The 20,114-nt window shown below is 47.9% G+C and overlaps 1 protein-coding gene across 3 annotated transcripts in view; it reads left to right on the top strand.

Moving 5' to 3' along the window:
• The window catches only part of PARP4 (poly(ADP-ribose) polymerase family member 4), a 1,988,214-nt gene that overhangs the window by 1,878,303 nt on the left and 89,797 nt on the right, over nucleotides 1–20,114 (top strand). For all 3 annotated transcript variants that reach the window (XM_086935217.1, XM_086935220.1, XM_086935219.1), the window contains one exon: nucleotides 10,931–11,063. In XM_086935217.1, the coding sequence (XP_086791343.1) occupies nucleotides 10,931–11,063 (133 nt within the window). The remainder of the gene's footprint in view (nucleotides 1–10,930; nucleotides 11,064–20,114) is intronic.

The following is a 20,114-nucleotide window of genomic DNA, read 5'->3' as shown; positions in this document are numbered from 1 at the left end:
CTGGTGGACGGATTTGTTAAGTTCATGGCCAATTTAGACCTGTCTGTAAATCTGAAGAAATCCTTTGTTATGGTGGCCGGCAAAAAGCCTTCTAATAAGTTTGTGTTTAAAATAGGGACACACACCTTAGATACCGTAAATACTTTTCCCTATCTGGGCCTTTTGTTTGATGGTGAAATTCAATTTAACCCACTGGTCGAGGAACACTGCACAAAGCTGGTCTCTTCAAATGGTGCAATATTAAGCTTTGCTCGTAGGCTTGGGCGATGGTGCCCCGAACAAGTAATGACTCTTTATGGCTCAATTAGTATGGCAAAGGCCCTGTACGGTGCTGAGGTGTGGGGCTTTAGGGACTCTAAACAACTATAATTAGAGGAAGATAAATTTCTCCGCAGAATCCTGAAAATCCCACACTCCACCTCTGCCGAAATTGCTCACACAGAACTTGGGATCCCATATATTTTAGACCATGTCAAGATGAGGCCAATTATAGCATGGATCAGAAAATGGACCAACCCAGAGGCAGCATTGAGCGGGGAAATTGTCACAGACTGTCTGCAAAGGGATAAGGGGTTACAAATTCCCTGGCTAAAATACGTTAAAAGCGCTTTAGAGAATATAGACCAGCATCTCCTTTTTAGCGACCCTTCCTCAATTTCTATCAGCTGTAAATTAAGGGTCAAAAAGTTGCTTATAGAAAAATTTGAAACTGTTAGACTTGGTTCTGGACCCTTAAAGAGATCAATAGCAGGTCACGGTCTAGTCAGCAATGGGGTGGGCATGGAACCCTATCTGTTTTTGATGTATAACCAGCATGATAGATTTTTAATGTGTCGTTTTAGGCTCAATCTGTTACCTAATATCTTGGCTTATCCCTCTGGTTTTACTGTAACGATTGAGCAGAAGGGTGCCTGCGGCTGCGACAATAGGTCTCCACAGGACACCCTTCATTTTGTACTTTTAATGTTCATTTTATCGAAACCCTCGGCGTAGATTTTTGGTTGACATCCTCAGGAAGCAGAAATTTCGCCATGCAAGAGCTGCACTGCTTTTTTTACAGAGAGCTAATGATACGCGCACCTTATGCTCTATTGTAAGTTTTTTAAAAGTAGCAGTAAGACTGAGAAACACAAGAAATTAACCAACTTTTGTACATAATAATTATCTCTCTCTATGAATTGTACCCTCTACTCCTTGTAGTTTTAATTTGTCATAAGTTCAGAAATGTAATTTAATGAAATTTTTATTGTATAATGTATTTTTATGATGGTTTTTATTCGTCGAAATAAAGATTTACTGAACTGAACTAAACTGATCATTATTAAACAATCGACATGTTGTGCTATGATGTCATATATTTCTGCAGTAAATTGTTGTACAAAATTCTGCCTACAGTACTTAAATGCTGTTTTGCTGAAATGATTCCTAAGATATGTTGGAAAGCTAAAATTGAAACCAACCATTGGTTTGCCCATACCATGGTCACAGTTATTGACTTTGCCAATGCCGGATGCTTTTAAAATGTGCCTGCTTTGATTTCTGACCCATATTGTTTGTTTTTTTAAACATATTGTATTGAAATTTTGACAGTACCATTCTGGCACAGGCCCAGCATAATACCCAGCATAATACACTTGACAACAAAGTATCAAAGAGACAGCGACATTTGAAGTATCAATGGGTATAATTCGTATACAAAACATAAGAAAATTATCAAAGAACTGCGAGCAGACATCCCTACACCCTCTGCAAAGGCAAGCAAGATTCAAAAGGCACATGTGACCATGATAAGGAAATAGCATATCGTACCTGTGGACCCACGCATTACACAGGAGACCATTCCTAAGGGGGTTGCGAGGGAAGAGGAGGAAGGTCAATGCCACGATAGGTAGCCTCCCGGGACCAGATCTTTCTATGCTTTAGGGGGCAACCCCTCGCCTGGAATACCGCCACCTCTGCACCCATACAAGTATCCAACTCTTTTTGCCACTTGCCTATTGTTGGTGGCGAGGTTCCCTTCCACAACTTGGCTGTGTTCCTTTTGGCGATCGTAAGGGCTAGGAACAATAGGTGTTGCTTAAACCAATTCCCACCAATGCCTAGCAATGCCTTCCGTACTATGAAGGAGGAACAATCGTAGATCAAAGGGCAGGTCCCAGGCCAACACTCACAAAGGCAAGACGACACCCTGCGCCAAAAGGGTTGCAGTGCTGAGCAGCTCAGCGCCGTATGGAGAAATGTCCTCTCCCCCTGTCACAACGCACACACATGGGGGATGGCACTACTCCCATCTTCCAAAGCCGGACGCGGTTGTAGTACACTCAATGCACGTATTTGAACTCTGTTCCATATTTTAATGATGAAAGGACAAGCTTATTTTTTGTTTCTGAAGCGGAACAGGATGAGTCACTGATATTTGCACAGTTCGTGCTTCTTACTGTGGTTAGACATTCGATGTTTATACATGAAGTTTGGTGCTAGTGTAATTTGCATTCACCTGCACATCCAAATGCTAGTGCATAGTTACACCTGCCCCGGTGCAATCTATGTATTCTGTAAATGTTGATGGAAATTGAAGTGCCACTAATACAATTTATATATATATATATCATCATCAAACAATTGCTCAGCAAGCGAAGGTGCACTCGGGGGATGTTTGTCCTCTCCCCCGTGGTGCAGGGGGTGGATTACGCCCCGCCACCCTCTAACCTGAGATGTTTCCGTTTAAGCCTTTGCACAATGTTTTTTAGGGAGTAGGCATTGACGTAGCAAGGAGGCTTTGGGCCCTAATGCAATCATGACAAGCGGACCCTGTAACTCCTGTTTTGGGAAGTAAAAACATCATGGTCGGGGTGCAGATGACCTCCCTCTGACCAGGGACCCAGTGTCATTGCACCCGCTGCAGTATTGCTAGCTACGTCCCTAGAAGTAAGATTGCCACATGACAGACTCCGTCCACAATTCTTCAGTCCTAGGCGCAGTGTATGCTGGGACTTGCAGTCCTGATCTAGTTCAGTACAACCCATTAATTGAACAGTCACTGTGGAAACAATGATCTGTGAACTGACAGTCTTAGCACAGTAAAAGTTGTGTCCTTGTGATGTGCAGTCTTCAGCCTGTAGGATTACAGTTGCATTAGTTGACGGATGTGGGCTGGGCTGACTAATCGGAGGAGGTAACACAGAGCTGTAAAATAATATTCACTCCACGGAATATATGCTTGTTCGTATTTTTGCTTTGGTATTGATGTAGTATCATCACATCTGGTTAGGTAAGGAGCGCTATACACAACAAACGGCAGTTCAAGACTGTGTAAACATGGAAGGCAGGCAATCGTTGCCAGTGGCTGGAGGAGCTGAAACATGCTGGTGCCTTAACTTATAATATTCATACATGAAGCTAACTACCTAATTTACAAAGCTGCAAAGAAACATCTATTGAATGCATTGTAAATAAATGTGAGTGGCTTTAAAATCAGCCAAAGTTGCTTCCAGTGTCATCAAGTTATAAAGCCATAATTGGTTAGTGAACTTTGATAAGCACTTTAGGGATGTTGTAGCGGTTTAAGACTATTTTTGTAGAGATTCTCACTGCACGAAACCAGGTACTTTGAGGTATTATTCCAAATGTATGAGTTTCACTGCTTGTTTTACTGGATATATAGTGTTGATCAAAGTGTTGTGCAATAGTCAAGGGCATGTTTTACATAAGCTGTATGAAAACTTTGCAGCTATATCTATGGTTTTCATCTTAGGCTAAGGAAAGATGTGAACAGTGTTTGGGTCTTTGCTCGGATACAGGCACATCACTTCTTGCTTTCCCAATGCTCCATATAGTCAGGGAAGCATTGTGAGAAGAAGGAGCTGTGTATATATGACCCGGAGATTTTTTTCTTAGTCTAAGAAAAAAAAAAGTTAGTCTTCCCTCTGGAATACGTCTCTGTCTTTTCTTTAAAAACGAGCCAGACAGTTTGTATTTTACCTTATGCTCTGGGCTCAAAGCACCAATGACCATGACTCCAATAGGGCAGCGACCAGTTTTGTGGGCACCTGTTTGTTTATGTGGCTTAATTCCAGGGTGAAGTGTGTGAGAAGTTAGCCTGGCATATGATGTCCACTATTCTAGTGGGCACCTTGCACCAGTCTAATCGACCCTTATTGATGGTGGTTGTAAAGTCAACCATATAGACGAGCTATCCTAGTGGTAGCATGGACCAGCAGTCATAGGTTAAGACTTCAGAGAGCATGTGAAGCAAGCTGTTTTACCAGTTATAATCCCTTGAATACCAAATGAAAGGACCCCACACAAGGTATATATCAAATATATATGTATTTATTTCTAACACAACCCCTCTGCACTCTTTATGAAGTCGGAGATCGAAGTACATCACAAGTTACTCAATAAGCATACGATAAGTTGCACAAATACAGTTATGCCCTAGGGGCCTCACAAACCATATACTAAAGAAGTGGTATAAGAACCACGTGAGAGTTAGTCAGTAGGCCTAGGGCCTGTAGAATCGCTGGGGCTACACTAAACAACCAAAGGTTAGGAAGTAGGAGACCCAGTGTGGCTCACTGGTTAGAGGCGGCAGACCCGAGAGCAGAGGACGGCCCGGGACCAGGGTTCGATTCCCGGCGCGGCAGGTTTCTGGACCAGGGTCAGCGGACTCGATAATTCTCTCGACTCGGTGCCCACTCTGATCAGCGATCACACTCGGCAACTCTGGGCATTAGCTTGCCTCATCTTCACTAACGGCCCCACCAGACCGCCGGGGATGCCTGGTCTCACCCTGGAGATACCCATTAAGGGACCATCTCTCAGGGAAGCCAGGAAGGGTTTCGCAGCGGTCGAAGCGCCTTGGGACCCTACGGGTAAGTAGTGCGCTATATAAATGCCTATACATTTACATACATACATTACATTTACATGGGAGACACGTGCAGTATCTAAACACAGTCGCGAGTTACCATTGACTTATAATGGAGAATGAAGAAGTTACAAAGTTAATGTTTAAGGACACTTCCGGATGGACTACAGTAAAACCCCTTTAAGCTAGGACACTTCGAGAGTCAAGACTCCCGGGAGCACCGGAGTACTCGTGTTACCTCACCCAGGGAAGCCGGGTACATAGGTGCCTTTTGGTGTTGGATTTCGTCGTCGTTTTCTATGGAGATCTGCAAAGAAGTGCTGCAGGTGACCAGAGAAAAAGTGTCCGGGTGGATCGGTGAAGTGAAGAACCTGAAAGCAGAGGGGACAGAGTCTGGGTCACTAGCCAGTGACCAAGAAGGAACCAGGAAGGAACCAGGCGATGTTGCTTGCTTGAAGGTGAAGAAGGTGAGTTTGTCTCTTCAGCCACGAAGTCCAGGAGGCATCGACGATGACCAGGAGCTGGATATGAGCTGTTCCACGATGGATCTAGTTGACTGCGGAGTCGGTATCCGGATTGGACCCAACAAGCCTTGGCAACCGCAACCCACACAGGATGATGAGATTGGCTCTGTTGCAGACCAGCAAGGTCTGTGGCGCTTCTCCTATGAAGGGAAGCTGGAGCAAGCCTGGAGCAACCAGGAAAGTGGTTTAGTTCAAAAAGAAAGTCTTCAGGGGGCTCACTAGCCAATGGGCAAGGAACCAGAAAGACGCGTCGAGCTGAAATGCAAGCGCAGGCCCCACGCGGCACTCGTCGAGTGTGGAGGGCTGAGCTTCAGTGCAAATGGAGCTCGGGTCTGGGGCTTCTCGTACCCCAATGCACAACTGCGAGGGTACCTCGGTCGTCGAGCAGTTAGCAAAATGCAGGATGTCCAGGGTGTCCGGTCCACGTCTCTCGTGTCCGCCACGGGTCTCAGCTTTGCTGTGGATGTGGGTCAGAGTTGGAGAAGTCTGAGAGTCCAGTTCCTGTGTCGCTGAGTCTTTGGGTTCCGGCAGACAAAGCGTCGACAAAGCAGACCGGCAAGTTACTGGTGGTGCCTTTTTGCACAGGGTGGTCACTCCTTGACCACAAGGGAGATGTCTTCCGTCTTCTAGTCAGAATAGAATGTCGAAGTTCCAAGAGTTCTGTATCAAAGTTTCTTTCCAGGATAATCTAAAGTCCTGGGAACACAGCTCCTATACTTATACTAAGCTAAGGGGCTGGATTACCTGCCTAGGTCCCTGCTATGGGTGGACCTGAGAAGGGGGTGGTTACACCCCTTTCCCTTTGTCCAGTTTCGCGCCAGAGCTGGGGCTGGAGTGCCCCAGCAACTGGTTTGAACCGGGCTATGCATGGAGCACCTTGTATGCCCCAGGCAATGTCTAGATGCATTCACTGAATGCAGCCCTCCCTGCCCCAATACACATAACCCCTGTCTGGGGAGGTGCTGGCACCTCCCTGGACAGGAAACCTATTGTCCAGGCCGCCCTTGCCGTAGTTTCCCCCAGCACCAGGTGGTCAGACGCGTGTCTGTGGCAGCAGCATCCAGTTAGTGATGCTGAGGCTCTGTTTAACTTTAACCGGGTAAAGCAGTAACATACATGTCTTTTCCCTCTAGAAGGGTGGAATGCTACCCCCGCCGCCAGAATTGGCGGGGGGGGTAAAATTCCAAATTGTTTGACACCTTACACAACATGTTTTGATAAAGCCAAACCAAATTTAGCATTAACCACGAGGATTAATAAGAGTATATGGTATGGCTATATCATAGAACAGCTATAAGGAGATGGTTCCGAAAGCTGCAGAGGGGCTCAGCTCATGCTAGGGTACCCTCTCACATAAAACGAAGCACTCTGCCTCCAGGATTGTCGAGGCCTAACATAGGAGTGACTTATACGTGTATATGTGTCTATATGTAAAGGTAGATATAGGTATACTATATCTAAGTAAGGGGTGATTACACCACCTTACCCAAGCTGAGTAATCAGCCTGTGGTGTCAGTTTGGAGGGCCAGCCAGGGGTGGCATAATACATGCTGCAGCCCCTGGTAGGCCTTGGATGCACCTATGCCCTGGGTACCTATGGTACACTATACAGGGGCTCACAGAGGTGACCCAAGGTGGTATGTACCTAAAGTACATAGTATCAATTTAGAGAGAGAACAGCTGGGCTGTGGGTCTGATTAGCAGGCCCACAGCCACATGAACGTCGAAAAATCACATCACTGACTTCATCAGTCCACATGCCCTCGCCTCCGAGAACTACATTCTACTAGGAGACCTCAACTTCCACCTGGAAAAGAAAAACGACAGCAACACCACCACCCTTCTTGACAACCTGACCAATCTCGGCCTCAAACAACTTGTTGACACCCCCACCCACCTAGCCGGACACACGCTCGACCCTATCTTCACCTCCAGCAAACACATCTCCTTTGATCACACCTCAGCTCTCCATTGGACGGACCACAGTTGTGTTCACTTCAGCTACAAAACCACCTCGACCCACAACCCCCCACAACCTATTCCCCGAAGAAAATGGAACAAAATCACCACCGACCAACTCCTCACATCGCTCAACCTAAACCCACCAGCCCTCTCATCGGACCCAAACCAAGCGGCCATCAAATTCAAACAATGGATCACTCACAGCGCTGACGAATTAGCACCCTTGAAAAACCATCACACCAAACAAGACAGCAAAAAGGCCCCCTGGTTCAACGATGACCTTAAGAAATCCAAGAAGCTATGCCGTACTCTCGAGAAAACATGGAGAAAAAACCCTATCACCGACAACATGACCACCTTCAAGGCAGCCACCCGCAAACACCACCAGCTGATTCGATCTACCAAGAAATCAGCATTCAAGAATCGACTCGACAACAACGCCCATAACAGCAAGGAACTATTCAACATCGTCAAAGAATTCACCAACCCCACCGCAGCCTCAAACGACATCACTCCCTCCCAAGACCTCTGCGATTCGTTATCCTCCTTCTTCTACAACAAAATTGCCGACATACATAACAGCTTCGAAAACAGTTCCAACGAACAATCCTCTCCACCCCCCTCAGAACCTAAACCGCCCTCTAACAACCTCAGCGCCTGGAACCCAATCACCACTGAAGACACCAGCCGCCTAATGAATTCCATCCACTCTGGCTCGCCAACCGACCCATGCCCCCACCACATCTTCAACAAAGCAGACTCCATCATCGCACGCCATCTCCGTGATGTCATCAACTGCTCCTTCAACTCTGCTACCTTCCCAGAAAGCTGGAAACATGCCGAAGTCAGCGCCCTCCTGAAGAAACCCACAGCAGACCTCTCTGAACTCAAAAACTACCGCCCCATATCCCTCCTCCCATTCCAGGCCAAAGTCATTGAGAAAGCCGTCAATAGCCAACTCGCCGCCTTCCTCGAATCCAACAACTCCCTCGATCCCTCACAGTCCGGCTTTCAAGCCAAACACAGCACCGAAACCGCCCTCATCGCAGCAACAGACGACATCCGAACACTACTGGACAACGGAGAAACAGTGGCCCTCATTCTACTCGACCTCTCCGCCGAATATATGATTATACCACGATTTCAATTACCACGCATGGCTTTACCACGCAAATTTTATATCGCAAGTGGCTTTACCACGCTGGTATTTACAACGTAGGATTTTACTACGCGTAGAAACGTCTTACCTGCACGTCTTTCTCTACGAGCCCTTACTTCCATCCTCCATGGAAACAAGCGTCAAAACACGTATACCAAAATAAAAAAAGGACTGCTTTTTTGACGTACACGGCACGTCTTTGGGGGAGGCTCTTTCCTTTTTCTTCTAAAATTATGTTCGGTTTTTTTTTTAAGTAACCTGCTTGTTATTTTTTGGGGGGGGAAGACCCCCCCCAGCCCCCCTCTGCCCCCCCAAGCCCACGCAGAACGACTTGAAGGAATACCACGTCTCCCCCCCAGCCCGTGGTAAAGACGTCGTGGAAGGCACCCTCGTTTTAAAGACGTTTGCGTGGTAAGTGTCACGTGGTAAACGTTAGTAGTGGTAATGCCTTCGTGGTAAATGATGTTTCCCCTCTCCGCCGCCTTCGACACTGTCTGTCACAGCACCCTCATACAACGCCTCAGCAACATCGGCATAAAAGAAAAAGCCTTGGACTGGATCATCTCGTTCCTAGCTGGGAGAACTCAGACAGTCCGACTTCCCCCATTCAGATCAGAGCCCACCGAAGTCATCTGCGATGTACCACAAGGATCATCACTCAGTCCCTCCCTCTTCAACGTCTACATGAGTCCTCTTGCTTCCATCGCGCGTCAACACAACCTCAACATCATCTCCTACGCTGACGACACCCAGCTGATCCTTTCCCTCACCAAAGACCCCAACACCGCCAAAACCAACCTTCACGAAGGCATGAAAGAAGTAGCCGTATGGATGAAAAACAGCCGCCTAAAACTTAACTGGGACAAAACGGAAGTGCTCATCCTAGGATCATCCCCCTCTGCCTGGGACGACTCATGGTGGCCTATGGATCTGGGCTCAGCACCCATACCCACAGACCACGCACGTAACCTTGGCTTCATCCTAGACTCCTCACTCTCGATGACCAAACAAGTCAACGCCGTCTCATCCTCCTGCTTCAACGTACTTCGTATGCTCAAAAAAATCTTCCATTGGATCCCCGCCTAGACAAGAAAGACTGTCACCCACGCTCTGGTTACGAGTCGACTAGACTACGGAAACACCCTCTACGCCGGAATTACAGCCAAATTACAGAAAAAACTCCAACGCATCCAAAACGCATCAGCGAGACTCATTCTGGACATCCCTCGCCAAGATCACATTACCGGCCACCTGAAAGACCTCCACTGGCTTCCCGTCAACAAGAGAATAACATTCCGTCTCCTTACCCGCGCACACAAGGCCCTCTACAAACTAGAGCCCGAATGCCTCAACACTCGACTATCCTTCTACACACCCACCCGCCAACTAAGATCCTCTAATCAAGGCCTCGCCGCAGTTCCGCGTATCCAAAGATCCACCATGGGAGGTAGATCCTTCTCCTACTTAGCGGCCAAGACCTGGAACTCACTCCCCACTCACCTCCGCCTTACACAGAACTACATCTCCTTCAGAAAAGAACTTAAAACCTGGCTATTCGATAAATAATGAACCCCCTCCCCAAGCGCCTTGAGACCCTCTGGGTGAGTAGCGCGCTATATAAATTCTTGAACTTGAACTTGAACTACCATGCCTCTCTCTTTAAACACATGAATTGTAGTGAGTGGGGCTTGCATGCAGCAGTTGATGGGCTCAAACTGAGATTCAAAATGCTCTCTTGTTGTGGTGACTTTCCTCCTTCTCATGCTTCTGCTGAATATGTTAGAAGGAGGGGTCAAAGGATGTCATTGGCAGCCTGACCGATGAAGCACTGCTCTTTGCACATATCTGCCAGCTGAAGCTATGGTTGGATAGAGTGCTATGCACTACACTGACAGAGGACGTTGACGGACTGTGAGGCAGCATTCGAAGGATGGAGATTCTTATGACAAGCATGGGGAGGGGGAGTTGTACTCACAAGGGTAGCACAAGAGGCACAATTCCTGGGACCCTCTTGATCAGCCTTTATGGCCAGCTGAGAGGATGCAGCCTTTCAAAATGCCCCAAGATGCAGGGACGTGTAAGCCCTTGTGTTTTTTTTTTAGAAATGGGGGACCCATTAAACACTGTTTCCTTCTTAGGTCTTCTCAAAAATCCTTCTTCTCCAGAGATTTCTTGTACCCCTTGTCTTCAGAACCTGTCCTGAAGGTTAGTGGTGGCCAATCCTTGATCCAGATGTAGGGTCCTGGCTCCCACTGTACCGTAATTTAGATTGAGCTTCTATGTTTTTCAAATGTATATGTAAGTTATGAATTTACATTTTAAATAGGAAAGGAATACGTATGGCTCTATGGCATCTTAATAAGTATCTATAAAGAAAACTGTGTTCCCTGACTAATGCAATCATTATTTGTCTAGGCCCAAAAGGAAAAGAAAATGTGCTGCGCCTGATTGCCACACTCTTGGTGCTGCAAGCCTTACGTCAGGCTGAGGAACTAAGTGGGATTCGTTTTAAATCGCTCATGATGTTGGATGAGACTTCCATTAAAAAGTAGGTGCCATCATAAAGCAGTTTTAATTATACTGTGGAAAAGTGGAAAGCTGTTTGTAGTCTCTTATTTCTGAGGTTCAGTAATTGCTAAAAATAGTAAAATATAAACCATTGTTTTCAACAATGAAGACATTTCAGTCTGCCATGTATGTAGTTTTAAAACTTTTTATGTACATTTTTAATGACGCTGCAACATTTTTCACAAAGGACCTCAATATATGCATTGCTTATTTATTAGGTCTGGGTTTTTCTAGTGCAACTGCCAAACAGACCCATTCTTTACAACATATATCAAGTTGACTTTTGGTCCACCCTTTTCAACCATTGGCTCCCGTCGACCTGCTTGGTTCAGCCATTGGTGTGAGATTCTGTCAATCATGTCTTGGTTCAACTCCGTAGTGGATTCATCTCCCACCTAATGCTGCTGGCTCTTTGGTTGTGTTCTTCCACTCACACACCAATTGCTTGAATGATTTCTTTACAACTAAAGTCCTGTCTGTCCAGTCCTGCTGGCTCCCTCCTATGTGTGCGCTTGCTCACGGTAATGCTTCATACATTAGCACATTAAACCTAAACCAGGTGGCTTTGCCAATGCTTGTTAGTAGTGTTGTCAAAAAAAAAACTCCTGTCTTGAGAGACATCATTCGAACCAGGAGACAGTGGGCTCTTCGTGAGCTCTGTTGTTATCCCAATTTTGGTGAAATTTGAGTTTCCACACAAATTGAATGTACGAGTTATGTAGGAAAACTCGGTCAAGAGGTCACTTTCCAAGTTCACACATTGCCAGGAAAATCTGTCAAAAGGTGAATGGCAAACCTTATTGGAAAGAGGTGAAATACACGGAAACAGGTGCCGCAAAATACTTATTCTGTAAGTAAGTAAGTAATTTTTGTTTTATAAGTTAATTAAAACCTTTACAAAATCTTACTTAATTACTGATTCTGTAGTCTATAAAAGAGATGTGACCTATGTAATTAAGGGTGTGGCTTAAACAAAAATTATTACGATTTCCATAGTGAGTGTGTTAAGAAAGGTACGCTCCACCAGGTAAGGTCGGTAATGTTTATTTTTGTAATGTGAAGTCCAGCATTAGAAGGAGCACAGCGGATAGCTTTACTCCTTCTCAACCCCTCCATCTGCCAACTTCAAACCACCAAGCTCATTCCCATTCTATATTCTACTCCCAACATTCCTCCACCATACCACACATCTTCCCCACATTAAACAACAACATGAACTATGTACAACTTATCATGAACACTATCATACAACAGAATGTCACCTATCACTTTACCCACAGGGAGTGATTAACCCAACTAAACAGGGAGTTTCCTCACCCTCGACCCCCGACAAACTCCAGGATCGCTCCTAACCGCCCCATCGCTTCCACTCATACCTTCTGCTGCACCCTCGCTACTCCCCAGAACCACCACACACTCCACACACTACTTTCCCAACACATAACCATTTCCTTGACCCAACTCTCTATTCACCACCTTCCACAACATGACACCACCATTTTTATCATTGCACAAACTCACTTGACATAAATTCCACTGTCTACCATCCTCCAACTCCACCGCACTACCCAGCACTACCCATTACTCTCCTCACCTGACCAACATGCAGCACCTTTCGCAATGAATCTGGGATATTTCATGCACACTAATTAACCCACCTTAACATCTGGCCACTTATTATTGGAAATGGTATAGTCTTGTGGCTTCTCCACCATCAACCTCATACTCCGATCACAAACTTCACTCCTCATCCCCCCATTCCTTCTCAGTAACCACCAAGGTACCAACTTCGTGGACGGTTTCCTTCCTCTCAACATTTCGAAAGGCATCTCCCCCGTCCCTGTTTGGGGGTAACTCTATAATATAATAATCTATATCCTTCTCCATGGTAAACCAGCCACAAGAGCCAACTGGATAGCCTCCTTTATCACCCTATTAAACCGCTCAACCTGTCCACTGCTTTCTGGTTGATATAACGCCGCCCGCACATGTTTGATTCCAAACTCAGCCAAGAATCTTTGCATTTTAGTGGAGGTCAACTGCACCCCATTATCCGACACCAATACCTGCGGTACACCTTCTCGCAAAAATACATCCTCCAGGAACTCAATCACAACATCTGTTGTCACATTCATCACCATTCTCACTTCTGGCCATTTCGATTAATAGTTCACCAGAACGATAGCGTACTTATCCTCAGCCGAAAAAGTAGAAAACGGATCAATAAAATCAACAGCCAGTTTCTGCCATGGACCCTCAGGTAATGCTACTGTTGTCCTATGTATACTCGAGGTTTTAACCACTTTGTCACTTGAACTGCATGATTTACAATTCCTAACACATTTGTCCACCATGCCATCCACTCCAGGCCACTAAAAGTTCTCCTTAATTCTTCTTTTAGTACTCAACATACTACCATGTCCCTTGTGACCAATGCTTACAATGCAATTCCATACACCCACTGGAGGTACAATTATGTCACCTCTCAAAATCCCCCCATTGGACACAGAAAACTCATCCTTCACCTTCCAAAGCACACTACTTTCTCCTCACAATTGCCCTTCTCTTGCCCAACCACTCACCACATACCTTCCCACAGCCCCCAGAACTACATCTTTCTCCATCTCCTGTTCCCACAAACTTTGTTAGTATTTGTTCACCTTTCTTCATTTCCACTCCACCACTTACCACACAATGTTTTGGCAACCTTGATAATCCGTCGGCAATAGTATTACTTTTCCTAGGAATATACTCCGTATCATAATGAAACCTTTGCAATTTAGATGCGAACCTAGCCAATCTTGGTGTCAAATTCTAACCCACCTTCTAGTTTCAAAATATTCACCAACGATTTTTGATCCTTACAAATTTAAATTTAATTCCAACACATGCATACAAAAATGTTCATCTGCCCACACAGCTGCAAGTAACTCCTTATCTGATAGAGACTACTAGCCGCAGATTCCTTAACGTAGAATTATCCTCAGGCGTGAGATTGGATCCGGAAAATTTTCTTTGCCACAGCATCTCTGCGCACCGGGGGGCGATACCACGTGACTCTGCCCTGACGTCGTCCTCGGGGGTGACGTCAGCAAGGTCACATAAGCCCCACCCCGGCGCACTGACGTCAGTTTTTCTCTTTTCCGCGTGCAACGCAGATCCGGATCGTGTCCTGGCCTCCTTTTTCACGTTTTGTTTCGTGGAACAGTGTGCGAATGCCTTCGAGCTTCAAGTTGTGTACTGATTGTGCACGTCAGATGTCGGATATGGACCCTCACCCGATAAGTCTTCCGGATGTGGTCTCCTCTTTAGTTTTGAAAACCAATAATTTTACGGTCATTGGTGATCTTAACCTCCATATGGAAGCCCCACTTTCCAACCCAGTCCAAAGCTTGCTTTCTGATCTTGAGGCATTTCAATTAGTCCAACTGGTTGAATTCCCGACTCATATCGGCGGACACCTGCTGGATCCTTTTCTGACAAACATCTCCTCTAATATTGAAGTGCTCCAGCCCAAGCCTATGGCCTGGACTGATCACTATCTGATCGAAACGCAAATTGCTATTAACATCCCTCTAGCCAATAACAACTTGCCTAAGACTCTTAAGCGTCCTTGGAGAAACTTGAACCTAGAGCACTTTCACCATCTGTTGCTGCAGCACCATCCTCAACCTCCTGAGGACGTTTCCCGTGGTTATGACGACTTTTGCAAGTGGCTTGAGCAGTCTCTGGATACCCTTATACCAGCTAGGTGGAGCAAGGCCAAATCCGGCTCCCCCAGTCCCTGGTATGATGAATCCCTTAGGGTATTGAAATCATCTTGTAAAAAAGCAGAACGCGCTTGGCGCAGAAACTATGATACTGATCTTAAAGCAGCCTACAGATCTTGCATTAGGACGTATCATAGGGCCATATGTTCAGCCAGGGCTGCTTTTTATTCACAAGAAATAAAAAGCAGTACTAACCCTACCAAGACCATTTTTAGGGTGTGCAAGGACCTCACCAACAAAAGAACTGCCTCCACGTTCATTGCCTCTATGACACACTGCGAAGATCTGGCCTCGTTCTTCGTTGAAAAAGTGGAGGCCATATACAGGTCGTTTGCTATGCCTTTTGTCAGGGAAATTAATAGTGTCCCTCTGGTCTCTAAATCCCTATTAGCCATTCCAAGTCCTACCCAAGAGGAGTTCCTAAATTTGACGATCAAAGTTAAATCTGGTTCTCCGGATGACCCTATGAGACCCATGCAATTTCGTGATTTCGCCGATTGCTGCTACCCGGCGATGCAGAGCTTAATTGATCTTTCTTTCAGAACTGGTAGTGTTCCCACTGCTTGGAAGCAGGCCACTATTATACCAATTCTAAAAAAACCTTCTCTTGACCCTTCCAAATCAGAGCATTATCGACCTATTTCCCTCCTTCCTTGGATGGCTAAATTAGCCGAAGCTCACGCCAATAAGATTCTATCCTTCCACCTGCAAGAAGCAAACATACTGGACAACTCCCAGAATGGGTTTCGAGCCGGTCATAGTACCGAGACCGCTCTTTTGGCGGTGGTGGAACATATCACGAAAATACTAGACCAAGGTCAGACGGCGGCACTGATCCTATTGGATCTAAGTGCCGCTTTCGACACGGTCTCCCACCACATCCTTTTACACCGCCTCATGGAGGCAGGAGTTGGAGAACAAGCGATTGAATGGTTTCGATCATTTCTTACGGGTCGAACCTTTAAAGTTTCTACACCTCCCTACATCTCTGCCCCTCGCCCCATTCTGCAGGGAGTTCCACAGGGTTCGGCCCTTAGCCCCACCCTTTTTAATTTGTATGTTGCACCGCTGGCGCAGGTAGCTGCCAGTTTTGGTCTTACAATAGTGTCATACGCCGATGACACAAAGTTGGCGGTGTCACTTAATGGAGACTCCAACATGAACGCCCCCACCTTTCAGGCAGCCCTCAAAGCTGTCGCCGGCTGGATGGCGAACAATCGCTTACAACTTAACGCCACCAAGACGGAGGTCATTCTTTTCGGTAGGGACAGCGAGCTCTGGGGAAACCAATGGTGGCCTCCTGAATTGGGTCCTGTTCCCACTCCTGTAGCCGAAGTCAGAAATTTGGGCGCATGGCTTGACGATCAATTGTCTTTTATTCCTCACATCAAGCGTGTCGCGGGAACTTGTTTTGGCGCTCTACAGTGCATACGGCCTATTTTTAAATGTTTTGACGCGGACACCAGGCAGATCATAGTCCAAGCTCTGGTGCTGACCAGATTGGACTATGCCAGTTCCCTGTTTCTGGGTGTTAATCAAGCTGAGCTAGCCCGTCTTCAGCGGGTACAAAGTGCGGCGGCCAGGATGCTGGTCGGCCTCCCTAAATTTGTTTCTGCTCGCAGCACTATCCATGACCTCCACTGGCTCCCAGTAGGCCAAAGAATCAAGTTCAAGGCTTTGTGCCTTACTTTTAAAATTCTCAATTTGGCCTCCCCTCCTATTCTCACCCAGACCATTCTCCACTATGTCCCCTCAAGAGCTCTTCGGTCTGCAGGATCTAATTTGGCCATTATTCCTCGTTTTAAAAAGTCCAGAATGGGTGGACGTTCCTTTTCGGTGATGGCGGCTACATTGTGGAACTCTTTGCCTGCCTCACTTCGTTCCATTCCTGATTTGTTTCAGTTCAGGAAACAATTAAAAACCCATTTATTCTCCTCTGTATAGCTCAGTGTTTCTGGTCCTCTCTGTTGTGTTGTGTGTTTCATCTCCAAAAGCGCCGGGACGCCTCTTGGCTGCGGCATCTGTGCGCTATACAAAATATAATAACATAACATATGTATGTGGTGTTTGGGCGAGCACCATGACTCTACGGGCTGTGAAGCTTGTCAGCACCTCAAACCGAAGTCCCGGCGGGAGCTTCAGATGAAATTGCTGTTGGCCCGCTTGTCAGGTCAGTGTCAAACCAGCATCCGTCCCCTAACTCGGAGGCCAGGAACCGCTGATTCCGTCTGTGGCATCACCCTACGCCATGACCCCAAGGGTGTCGCTCGTCAGCTGGTAGGTCCTGTAGTTTGTCTCCGAGGTCTTGTCCTCGTTCGGCAGAGGGAGCGGGTTCCCCTCGGGACATATGCCCCCGCCAGTCGCCACCCTACCCGCCGTTTCCCGGCATCGGGGCGACTATACTGCGGCTCTGCAGGCTTCTTTGGCCCCTCCTCCACCACCTCCTGAGACGTCCGTGGATCCCTTGCCTCGTGCGGGGCCTTCCACGGAGTTGCTGGCTGCTTCGACCCCGGCGCCGAAGGTTTCGGCTTCAGGTTGTAGGAGGGTGGTGTCGTCCAGGGGTAGTCCTTCGCCGCTCTGCTCTTCGACCCGTGTCGTTCCTGCCTTGCCGCAAATCCTTACGGGGCTCCATGTGGCGTCGAAGGAGAACGCCGGGACTCAGGGCTTGTCCCCGAGCTCCCCTCGGCCCTCTGAGCAGGCGGCTGCCTCACCAGAGGCCGAGCTGGCATCGTTTTGGCGCCGTCGGCTTTCCTCCCTGGCCCTGGCGGTGCCACGGGTGGAGGTCTGGGGTGCTTTCCCGAGTCCCTCTCAGTCCTCCCCGCGGGCGGCTGCCCCGAGTGAGGTTGAGCCGGCGCCTTTTTGGCACCATTCCGACCCCGCCCCATTCTCCTAAGGAGCACCTGGTGGAGGAGGTCGACTCGGCGCCACTGATGCTCACTCCGGCGCCTGTGGCGGATTCCACAGTGCTGTGCCAGCGTCGGGTCCATGATTCCTCTCCTGAGGAGTTTCCCTACTCTACGGAGGTTTGTCATCTGCTGATTTCTTCCTCTCCGGAGACAGGGCGCCGCATTGTTGCCTCTTCACCGGCATCTTCCAGGGAGGGCTCCTCGCCGTTCAACGCAGCCTAAGTCCTCGGACCCCCTTTTCCGCAGTCTGCGGTTGAGCCCTCCATCGGCTTCTCCGCCTTCCCCGGGAGCCCCTCAGGTTCCCCACTCCTCCGTGAATCCCCCACCATTCCGGGGCTGGCCGCTCCCTATAGCTGTACATAAGGGGGTGGTGATGGACGAAGCATCTGAACCAATCAAACACTCACACCCAGTCAACAGATCTCGGTTGAATCCATCACCGTTCTTTACCCCACTCTGCCACCACAGTTCAGACATGGCCATATGCAAATCAGTCTGACCCTGTGCCTCATGGGAACAGTCCAGCCCGAACTGCCAGGCCATGCCTTCCCTGGACCGGATTCAAGATTCCTAGGACCGGTTTCTGGCATTACAGCCGTCTTCAGCCAGGCTTGCTTGAATCCAATGGCAAAGTGAGCAAGGGACTCACGTCTGAGCATACCCTGCCAACTTATGGTGGCCAAAGGGATACAAAAGGGGGTGGTGATGGACAGAGCATCTGAACCAATCAAACACTCATACCCTATAGCTGGACTTGGTGACGGACAGCTCAGCTTGCAGCCGTCGCCCACGGAGGAATTACTTTCTCCCACACGGCGCTCTATGGAGGCCAGTGTCGCCTTCGTTCAAGCTATTTCACGGCCACTGGCATTTTGCGGATGGGCGAACCTGTCACCCCTTTCCCTACAGATAATCTCTCCAGCCTGTGGGATTCTGTGTAGTCCCTTCTTTCTCAGGTTCCCCATGAGGGGGCCCGCGCTGATCTATGGCACCATGTGTTGGACGGTCGGGAATTAGCCACGTTTATTCTCCGTACTGCCTTTGATGTGGCCAATGCTCTCGGCCGTGCCATGGTCACTTCTGTGACTCTCCGGCACCATGCTTGGCTGCGGGATGCTGTTTTTCCTGAGAATATTAGGGAGCGTCTAGTTGACCTGCGCTTTGATGGGGTCCTTTTGTTTAACACTCATGCGGACTCCACCATTCAGCGTCTCCTGGTGGGGCTCCGTCTTCCTCCCCCTCCTTAGACTGGCTTGTTGATCCTCCGGGGCTTGAAGGGAGGTGTTATCCCACCTGCTTCCTGGAATCTGTATTTTTGAGTAGCCCGTTTATATGTTCTGTGTGGTTTCATGTACCTTTGGGGTCCCTTGGTTGGCCCCTCTCTTCTGTTGGCTGCTGGTCAGCCCTTTTGGCAGTTGTGTGTTTTTTGGCTGATCGTTAAGCCTATGTGGTTCCTACCGCAGGTCTTATGTTCTTGTCCTCTGATGCGGGATTTTTTCCCTAAGAGTGGTTCCCATGTTTTCTTTGGGACGTGTCTTACCCTATTTGAGGTACTTGTAGCTATTGTATAGCTCTGTCCTACACTGGTGGGGTGTGGACTCCCCTTTGCAGGTTCCTCGCCATTCCTGGCGTCACTGTATACCGCTGGTACGGTGTTTTTGCTCCTTGTCTGGGCATAGCTTGCGCTGTTCCTGGTTCTGTCATTTCAGTGCTGGACCACCTTTGGCAATGCCATCTGCGGAGTTCTGCTGTGGTGTTTCCACCCTTTTTTGTCCGGAGTTTCGGCCTGGTCCTCTGTCTGGTGTTCCAGAGGGTTGGGATCTCCTGGTATTTTTTCCTGTGTTCTGGTTGACAGCCTTAGTCCGTCCTAGTATGTCTCCTCCTCTTCTCTTCTGGCTGGTCCCACTTCTTTCGTGGGTTATTTTTTGTCTGGAACGGTCTCCTTTTGGGGTTGTTCTGGATTTCCCTGGCCTTTGCCTTCGTCTTGCGCTCGGCTTGGTGTGGGCGCTCGGCTTCATGGTACTTGCCAACTGCCGGTTGTGCACGTCTGCTCTTTCTGATCCGCGGCCCGGGGCCTTGGCATGGGGCCTTGTGCTTCTGCCTCTTGTTTTGACGTAGTCTTGTGAGACCACGTCTTTTTTCTCACGCCTGCCTTTCTTGACAGTGGAGCTGTTCCTGCCTTGCCCATTGCCTTGAGGCTGTGGCCGTTTCAGGTATCTCCTTCACTGTGTGTGTGTTTTTCATGTGGAGGGCTTGCCTCCATTTCTACCCCTTATCCTCGGAGTTTGGGGTGCTTCTTTTCTTCCTCAGTACTCTACTGCCGTTGTCTGTCCCTCCGGGGCTTTCTGGTGGATG

The sequence above is a fragment of the Lissotriton vulgaris genome, chromosome 8 (assembly GCF_964263255.1).
Source record: "Lissotriton vulgaris chromosome 8, aLisVul1.2, whole genome shotgun sequence".
NCBI classification, from domain to species: domain Eukaryota; kingdom Metazoa; phylum Chordata; class Amphibia; order Caudata; family Salamandridae; genus Lissotriton; species Lissotriton vulgaris.
Note: the sequence above shows the minus strand (reverse complement) of the source record. Positions and strands in the feature narration are given on the sequence as shown.